The sequence below is a fragment of the Ziziphus jujuba genome, chromosome 8 (assembly GCF_031755915.1).
Source record: "Ziziphus jujuba cultivar Dongzao chromosome 8, ASM3175591v1".
Lineage (NCBI taxonomy): Eukaryota > Viridiplantae > Streptophyta > Magnoliopsida > Rosales > Rhamnaceae > Ziziphus > Ziziphus jujuba.
Window position 1 is genome coordinate 4,730,359 of NC_083386.1, and position 9,366 is coordinate 4,739,724.

The following is a 9,366-nucleotide window of genomic DNA, read 5'->3' on the forward strand; positions in this document are numbered from 1 at the left end:
TGCCTAAATATTTAATTCCATTCAATTTTGGCATCAAAATTCCAAATATAAATTTTCTAAATATTCAACACATCAAACATATTTTCAAATAACCAATTAACACAAAATATACATATTTTAACATCCCAAAATAATTTTGAAGGTGGGTCACTCACCTTGAGCACGCAATTAATCCAAGATCCTCCATGTGATCAATTCCACGACGTACACGTGCTCCTAGAATAACAATATTACACATCTTAAATAAATTAATATTTTATTCGGATAAATAATACCCGGTACCCGGGGGGTTTAACACAAATGTTAACCAAAACTTGCGAATAATATACCGAAACGAAGCTTATGGAATGAGGATCACGGATTGAGGCTTACCTCTCGGAGATCGGACCCGTGGTGGCCGAACTCTTGCCGGAAAGCTCACGGATTTTAAGCCTTCAGTTCTCACAATCCGTCTCGAATTGAGGAAAGTGGACACCGGATTTAGGTTTAGAGGGTCGGAATTAGTGGGAAAGGAGGGGCGGTGCAACTAGAAACTCGTCGGAAAGTCAATTTCGGCGGCTCACTGGAATCCGCCACCGCTGGCGGCGCGTCCGGTGGCCACTGGCCGTGATTTTTGGTGGGAAGGTAGATCTGGTGATTGGTAACTCAATGGGACCGGCGGTGAGGCAAACGGTGGCCGGAGTAGGGAGAAATCTGGGTTTGAAGGAATTGACGCCGCTGCCGGAAAAAGCCTCGATCCCGGTGCGTCGGCGGTCGGTTAGCCGTGATTTTTGGCTAGCTAGCCGGTTTTCAGGTGGGCTTCAAGCTAGGGTGGCGTGTGTACTATTCTGGTGGCCGGAAGTGGGTGAACGGTGGTGGCCGGTTGGTTTTTCTCTCTAGCTCTCTCTCTCCCTCCTCCTTTCTTTCTCTCTTTCCTCCCCAGCGCTTGTGTTTTGCCAAAATAAAAGCCATCGGTGGGTGACACTGTTCACTAATGGGATTGGCTAAAATTGCGACACGTGGCACACACTGTTCACATATTAAAAGTAATATTAAAATATTACGATATTTGAAAAATTCTACAGGTCCATAACTTTCAAACCACATGTCCAAATCGGACGTGCCACTAGTCTACGGACTCATATCGACGAGTACTTCACAACCATGCATGAGTCAAATTTCAACTTTGCATGAACAAAAAGTCAACTCTGGCACCTCAACTTGTTTTGCTCATAACTTTCAAACCGTAGCTCCGTTTTCGACGTACTACTAGTCTATGAACTCGTGACAATGTGTACTTTTTAGTGGTTCAATGTGAAATTCCATCAGGAGCAAAAAGTCAACATTTGACCCCTTCTTGGTCAACGACGATCAAACCCGGTCAACCTTGGTCAAATTTTAGAAATTCCGATGTACTTCGGGACGGGGTGTTACAATATCGCATGCGGGTAGTCTGGGCTGTCACAGATGGTATCAGAGCCGGATCCGGATCGGTATGCCAGCGAAGACGCTGGGCCCCAAGAGGGGAGGATTATAAAGTCCCACATCGATTGGAAGAGGGGAACGAAACACTCCATAGAAGTGGGTGTGGATACCTTTCCCTTGCGAGACCTTTTAAAACCTTGAGGACTGGGTTGTAAGAGGATTCTCCAGGCCCAAAGAGGATAATATTGCATGTGGATAATCTAGACTATCACAGATAAAGCCACAAAGAAATTAGTATCTCAATGTAGCAATAAAGCTTTGATAAATGATTTTCAATGTACAAAACAATCCAAAATATAATGTCCTATCAAATACCACAAGCAGAGAATATTAATTTTAAAAAAATTAATCTTCTTGATAATTTACAAGGGAAATTCCAATTGGTTCAATATTTGCAACAGGCCACTGTTTCTTCTTCTTTTTTTTTTTTTGTCTTTTTTAAATTTTGTTTATTTGTTTTTTGGCTACTCTAAGAAGGATTGATGTAGAAAAATGGAATAGACCTTACAATTTACAAATATGTGCTCATAAATTTCAATTTCTGCCATCAACATATATCTATAGCAATCCAAGAATAGGAAATATGATTAAATATATTCATTTTTCTAAAGAATCATGATTAACCTACTACTTTATAAGGGTAAATGTAATGGAAATGTATCCCACTTAAATGTTTTTCAATAATAACAAATTTGTGTAAAGCTAATTTAAATATACTTTTGGTTTAATACTATACCTCCTTTCTTAGCCATATTTCTTGAGTCTTGGAGGTCCCAACGAGCCATTAGTCTCCACAATAACCTATTACATTAAAACAAGATAAAAATATAGTCCAAAGATAAACCAAGCCCATGAATTGTTGCTCAAGAAAAAAAAAAAAAACATTATTGGTGCTAAAAAAGAAAAAGAAAAAGAAATTATAGCCTATGGTTAATTGGTTTCAGGAGTCCAAATTTGTACAACCATGGGTGTAAAATATGTATTGTTTGCATTAAAAAAAAAAAAAAAGAAGGTATAAATGTACTATTTCATCAATTGAATACTAAATGAAAGGATGGACCCATATATACCTTTAGGCAAACCTCTCCATAATTATAATAGCCATTTGCTTCCACCTCTAAATAATTCTCTTAATTTCGATTTTTAACTTTATCCATTGAAGGTCACAAAATAAAGCAGATTTCTCCCATCAAGTATTTATTTTCCCCTGTTCTCAAATCTCATTCTTTTCATTCAACATCTCCAACTTAATAAAAATTATTGATTGATCTCCACTGAATGGACTATAAACATATTAAAAACAGAAACTTTAAATTTCATCAAGATATAAAAACATAAACGGTAGAGCATCTATTATTAATTTTTTCGGAAACACATAAGGAATTCTAAGTAATTAATCCTGGTTTGGTAACATTTATAAAGCATCAATACGTAAGGTTACAATTTGAAGGAAGTCGTGTAACCCAATGAACACAATTTAATAAACAAGGCTAAGAACTCCTAAATCATTAGCAATATATAATATGGAAACCATGAAATCGAAATTCTGTTATTTGCTAATTATAACAAATATTAAAAGCTCTTAATCAATTTTTAAAGTTAGAAAAAGATAGCCAATTTATATATGTCAAATTGACGCCTAATTTCAAAACGAATTTTAATAAACTCCAAAATAATCACAAAACAAACATAAATTAAATGGATGATAAATTTTCTAAAAATTAAAAAATATGTGCGAGAACGAGATCTAAGGTTGAGATTATAGAACCTATATGGCGCAGATCGAGAGCATCGAAGAAATGGATTCAGAGACGCTTAGGGGGCGTTTGGTACGCAAGATAGGTCCGGATCGGACGGGATCAGACAGGATAGGTTCGGATCGGACATGATCGAATAGTGCAGTACTGTGTTTGATATAGTTCTGGACTGAATGTTGGACTAGTTGTCCCATGTTTGGTATATGATCGGACTGGATTGGATTATTTTATAATTATAATATTTATTTTGTTATATATGAAAAGATTTAAAATTATATTTATATTTACAAAAAAATTAAATATTATATTTAATTAAAGTTTTATTATTACTTATATTTAATATGTTTTGTATAGATATTTATATGTTCAATTAATTAATAATAAAAATAATTTAATGATATTTATAATACAGGCTTAAAGTCCAATTTATAAGCATAAAGTCCTAATTAAACTAGAAATAAGAAACTAAACAAAGACAGAAAAAAGAAACTAAACAACATAGGAAAAAAAAACTAAACAAATACAAAAATAGAAAACTAAATAAATAATCATAATAAAATCGTAAAAATAAATTTTAAAAGATTAGAAAAATCTCATAGCTTCTGCAACAACTACGCAACCCAGCCAATCCACACTGTCTAAATATGAACCTGTTCACAAGATTCGCATGGATAAAATCCTACTGAAATAGAATATAGCTACACCATGGATTTTAACCAAAAAAATAAAAGATAACAAAAAAAGGTTCAATACTGAACAACTCAAAATAAGGATGCTTCACTCGAAGTAAAATCTGAGGCAAAAGGTCAACTAGAGAACTTGTATCCAACTTAATTTCCATAAATACTTTATAAATACTTTATTTTTTTGTAGAAATTTCCATAAATACTTGATAGTAGTGTTTATTATATATATATATATATTTATTTGGTAATGTCTCAATAGTGGTTCTTGCTTTAACAGAACTGGCATCCATAAAATCAACTCGAGTAGATTATCACAGTTTTTGCTTGAAGAATCACTCAATATAATCTCAAAAAGAACTCTCTTAATATTGAACACATTCAAGAATGAAACCCAACTTTACAGAACTCAATTCCAAAGAATTTCTCAAAAACTTTATTTAAAAAAAAAAAAAAAGTCATCGTGTACAAGAATGCAGCTATTTATAATTTATAGCCCACCAAAGAAAATTACATCTTTATTCTCCGAGTCTCACTTAATTAAGAAAAACTAACTGCCCTACCCTTTGACAGCCTGTACATCAGATAAAAAGTAAAAACGATAGCGCATATTACAAATGTATTGCAATAGAAAACAAGCTTAAAACTGACTCCATCAAAATCATAATGCTCCTCCTAGCCAAATCTGAGGCAAAAGATCAACCTCCAGAGAGCTACTATCAAAATCAGGAGCAAGTAGACAAATAGTATACAGCAAAAAACCTTTTAACGTCCTGTAAATTCTCAGAAAGGCCATCCATCCTCAGAAAGTGTGACAAGTTCTTTGCATGCCATAATTTTAACTGGGGAAGCACGTCCCTTCCAGCTTCTGTAAGCTGCTTCAGATCTGAGAAAACTCCACTTCGCATGACTGACCACTCCTTCCACCTCAACATGTATGAAAAAGTTAAACTTTCTAAGGACTTGAATGGTTTACTTGAGGAAAGAGAATCAGTAGTGGAATAAAATTCCTCATCTATTCTCTCAACCCTATCTAATCCCTGAATATGAAGCTTTTTTAAGAAAGGTAGCTGTCCAAGTGATGGCAAAGAGTAACAACTCTTACAGTAACCAAGATCAACTTCTACTAAGCAAGAAAATGATCCAAGTCCTCCCCAATTTGGAAAGATTTTATTTTCATATAGCAGAATATGTCCTTTTTCTGTACCCAAAAGATGATATGTTGTTCTGAGAGTGTAAGGTAATCTTCTGAAAGTTTATCCCTCTTAAAACCATTCCAACTAAAGAGTTCAACAGCTCTATAATGATCCAATACTCGTGCCTCATATATTCCATCAGCTCCATGAGTCGTTAGCAAGTGCTTATTTCTAGTAGTAATAATGATTCTACTTCCCAAGCCAAACCACTCATGCCCTCCAGCCAATGTCTCCAGCTGATCTAGTTCATCAACATCATCAAGAACTACAAGTACTCTTTTGAAACAAAGCCTTTGCCTTATGATATTGATACCTCTATGACATTGCCAACCTTCAAATTTTTATCCCCCAGCATGTCAAACAGAAGTTTTCCTTGTAGTTGAACAAAACCAAGATTCTGCTTCGATGTTTCTATTACATTTGCGAGGAAGCTGGAGCCTTCAAATTCATCAGCAAATTTATTGAATAAAGCTTTGGCAATTGTGGTCTTACCTACACCACCAATTCCATAGATCCCTATGAATTTCACATCATTCTTTCCAGTTCCAACATCGATTAGGGGTTCCGATTCCACGAAGCGATCTTCAATTCCAACTGGATATTTGGCAACATGTAGAGGTACTCTACGATTGATTTTTCTTAGTGCAGCTTCTGCAGCTTCAACAATTCTTTGGATCAGTAGAGATTCATATCTGCTCATTAAGAAAGACATCACTAAGAGGGTAGATTTGATCGATATATTGATATATATATATATATATATATAAATTTTGTAATTAAAAGTACCAGTCACAAAATAATTTCAACCATATGTTCTAATCTAAAATTCATGTGGCCAAAAGTTTTTGAAACAGTGAAGTGTTTGAGAACATAAATATAAGCAAAGTTACATACCCATCACCTAGATGCCACCCAGATAGATTGGAAGCTTGGGTCAAAGCATCCTTCCATTTAGCAAGCTTTTCCTTCTTCCTATCTGAACTTCCTTGATATTCAGCCAATGCTTTTTCAAAATTGCCTGTCTGGTTTATTACTTCAGAAGGCTTCACTCCCAAGAAGACTGGCCAAACTAGTCGCCCAAATGATTTCCGACATTCAAGGATCTCAACCAGTTCATCCAAACACCGTGCTGAAGATGCATAGTTTTCGGAGAGATAATAATGGATATCTCTGATTCTCCAATTGCCTTAATAAGTGAGGGTGATGTTTCTTCTGCCTTTCTGTGAAACCAATCGTCAAAGAAAGCAGAAATTCCTTTGTTATCTAAGGTTTTGTAATGGTGGGCTATGAAATTGTTTCTGGTATCTTCGCCTCTGAAACTCAAGAAAACATCATATCGAGTTCGAGGGGCATTGTAACGATCGATGGAAGCTAACATAACGATGAAAAACGCAATATATTTCAGTTTCTCCTCTGCTGTCTAAGCTTGAAGATGATAAAGGTAAAATAAAAAAAATACAGACATTGGAGAGAACACGAAGAAGAAGAAATCATACTAATCGGTTGTGTTTCTTCCTCAGAGGGATGCAGAGGTCTCAAGAGGCCATGGACGTTCACCGGGGAAGAGCTGCTTCGATTGTTGAGACGATCTGGTGGACCTGCTTCGGCGAGAGACACCAGCGAGAGAGAGGAGAATGGGACGATGAGTTTGGGACAAAACTGACCCAGGTGGAAAACGGGTCAGTTTAATCCTGCGAGAGTGGGACTCTTTCACTGTACAGGTCAAGTTGTCCCATTCTCTAAATGTTGCTACCAAACACCGGATTGGGATACAGTCCTGTCCTGACCTGCCCAATCCGGTGAAACAAACACGGCCTTAGTGTTACATGATGAGCTTTTGGCTGCAGGCTGATAGGGGAGAGAGAGATCTATGGTACATAGTGATAAAAAAAGTTTACTTAAAATTGAAAAATGTTGCTATTTTTAATATTCAAAGCGTTAGTTATTATATATCCAACAATTATTAATACCGTACAAATAAAAACATATAAGTAAGACTTTAGTGTATATATATATATATTTGCAAAAATTCTAAAATTTGATTATAAATAATAAGAAAAATGCTGAAAATGCTATTAATATTTGTCACCACTCACTGGTGATGGAGTACCAATGCTACCTACATACGATATGCCAATTAATTAGTTATCACTAAAAAAAGTTTACCTTCTAATTTAATTAATTCTTATTAAAAAAAGTTTACCTTCTAATATTAGCTAGATTTTTAGCATTAAAAAATATATAAAAAAAATAAATGCCACCAATTAATAATTGCCACATTAGTAGCCAGTTCCATCGGTGATGAATAACAAAAACCAATAATAAAAGTAGGTTGGGTTCAAAATTTTGTGCATGAATTTTTTATTTTTAATATGAAGATGGTGAAATTCAAACTAGAATCATTGACAAAAGAAATAGTGGCTTGTACCTAAATGCTAACCTTGCAAGGAAATACATAGGAAAAAATGAACCATACATATTTCACATTTTGGATATTAATAATACTTAAGACCAAAAAGAACCCTATGATTAAAATGTGATTGAACAAGCATAAAACATATATGTTAAAGAAATTGATTTGGAAAATGGGTTTATACCTGGTTGGCTCTTGAAGTGATGTTTTATGGTGCTATTAATATGTATGGTGTTGTTGTCGACTCTCTTGGTTGTCTTACCATCCAGTCGAAGTTCATTCAATTTTGGGGTGCTTATAATACCATGAACAGAGAAACATTGCATCTCAGAGCACCCACTTACAACTAGACTTTCCAACTCTGGAAATCCCATCATATATTTCCCTAAATTGAAGCTTGTGAGGCTTGGTAGCATATAAATTTCCAAACTTTTCAATCCGCTCAAAACTATTTCACTACTTTCTGTATCATGATCACCTTCCAGCTTATCTGAGATAATTTCCGTCAATCTTTGGCAATCACTTATCTTCATCTCTTTCAGACGGTTCATGCTTTTGGCAGTTTGGGAAGACATTAAATTTAGCATTCCATGGCACTCAGAGATTGTCAGTATTTCTAAATTTTGAAATGATATTGAGGATGGGACTAAGTTCTTCAACATGTTACAATCCCGAACGCGTAAAATTATAAAATTTTGAAAGGTACTATGGTCCTGCGAGCTTTCATCGATCAACTGCGTCAACTTTGGCAATCCTTCTAGAATAATTCTCCCATATAATATTCTATTTCAGCATTGATGTATCGGACTCTAAATCGTCCATATAATGTATCTTGCAAACAATATTCAGCTATATATTACCAAGGTGATTGGAAGACAATACATATAATCTTAACAAGTTTGCATGATTAACTACTCATCATAATACTTTATTGTATGTATGTATATATATATATATATGTGTGTGTGTGTTATTTTTTGACAATCTACATTCCCGTTAGGGATGTTCTTAGTCTAATATTTATTATTATTATTTGTATGCTAGTTTAAGCTAGCCAGTTTAATTTGAAGAGGAAAAATAAATAAAATATAGCATATATTTACATAATTGGTAATTGAAACTCTTACTATGTCCACGGAGCCATGCGTTTCTTGAACGTTGAAGAATTCCCAAGCAATAACCTTCAGTTTCATACACTGGCTGACAATTAAAGTTGTTAATAAAGGAAAACTAGAGGTATGAAGTCCTTGATAGATACTCACAAAGTTGATCAAGTTTTGAAGTATTATCATATCCAATTGATAGAATTGGAATTTATGTAATTCCCCGTCCTGAAGTAAATCGGAATTTCTAAAATTTGACCAAGGTTGACTGGATTTGACCGTTGTTGACCGAGAAGGGATTAAATGTTAATTTTTTGTTCCTGATGGAATTTCACATTGACCGAGGTACCGTTAAAAAGTACGTTAGCACGAGTTCATAGACTAGTAGCACGCCAAAAACGGAGTTACGGTTTGAAAGTTATGAGCAAAACAAGTTGAGGCCCAAACTGTCCAATGGATGCCAGAGTTGACTTTTTGTTCATGCAAAGTTGAACTTTGACTCATGCATGGTTGTGAAGTATTTGTCGATACGAGTTCATAGACTAGCGGTACGTCCGATTTGGACATGTGGTTTGAAAGTTATGAATATGTAAAGTTTTCCGAATACCGTAATATTTTAATATATTTTTACTTGAATGAACAGTATGTGCCACGTGTCGTATTTTCAGCCACTCCCGTGAGTGAACCTCAATTTAAAATAGATAAAAAAAAATACAATAAAATTCATGTTAAAATTTCAAAATTTAAATA

At 34.8% G+C, this 9,366-nt stretch overlaps 1 protein-coding gene across 1 annotated transcript; it reads right to left on the reverse strand.

The window, feature by feature from the left end:
* Window positions 1-4,369: 4,369 nt before the first annotated feature.
* Window positions 4,370-8,175, reverse strand: LOC125419772 (disease resistance protein RPV1-like). Its single transcript, XM_060819590.1, has 3 exons — window positions 7,776-8,175; window positions 5,995-6,286; window positions 4,370-5,792 (listed from the first exon to the last, which is right to left on the reverse strand). Exons 1-3 carry the CDS (start codon window positions 8,173-8,175, stop codon window positions 5,399-5,401), a joined length of 1,086 nt encoding a protein of 361 aa, XP_060675573.1. The 3' UTR covers window positions 4,370-5,398.
* Between the last annotated feature and the right edge of the window lie 1,191 nt (window positions 8,176-9,366).

Bases quoted from the DNA above. Each gene is read 5' to 3' on its own strand.
- LOC125419772 (XM_060819590.1), bottom strand. From the start codon at position 8,175: ATGTTGAAGAACTTAGTCCCATCCTCAATATCATTTCAAAATTTAGAA. The intron at 6,287-7,775 runs GTAAGACAACCA...TCACTTATTAAG, and splicing joins GAATGAACTTCGACTGGATG to GCAATTGGAGAATCAGAGAT. The intron at 5,793-5,994 runs GTATGTAACTTT...CTTAATGAGCAG, and splicing joins GGGTGGCATCTAGGTGATGG to ATATGAATCTCTACTGATCC.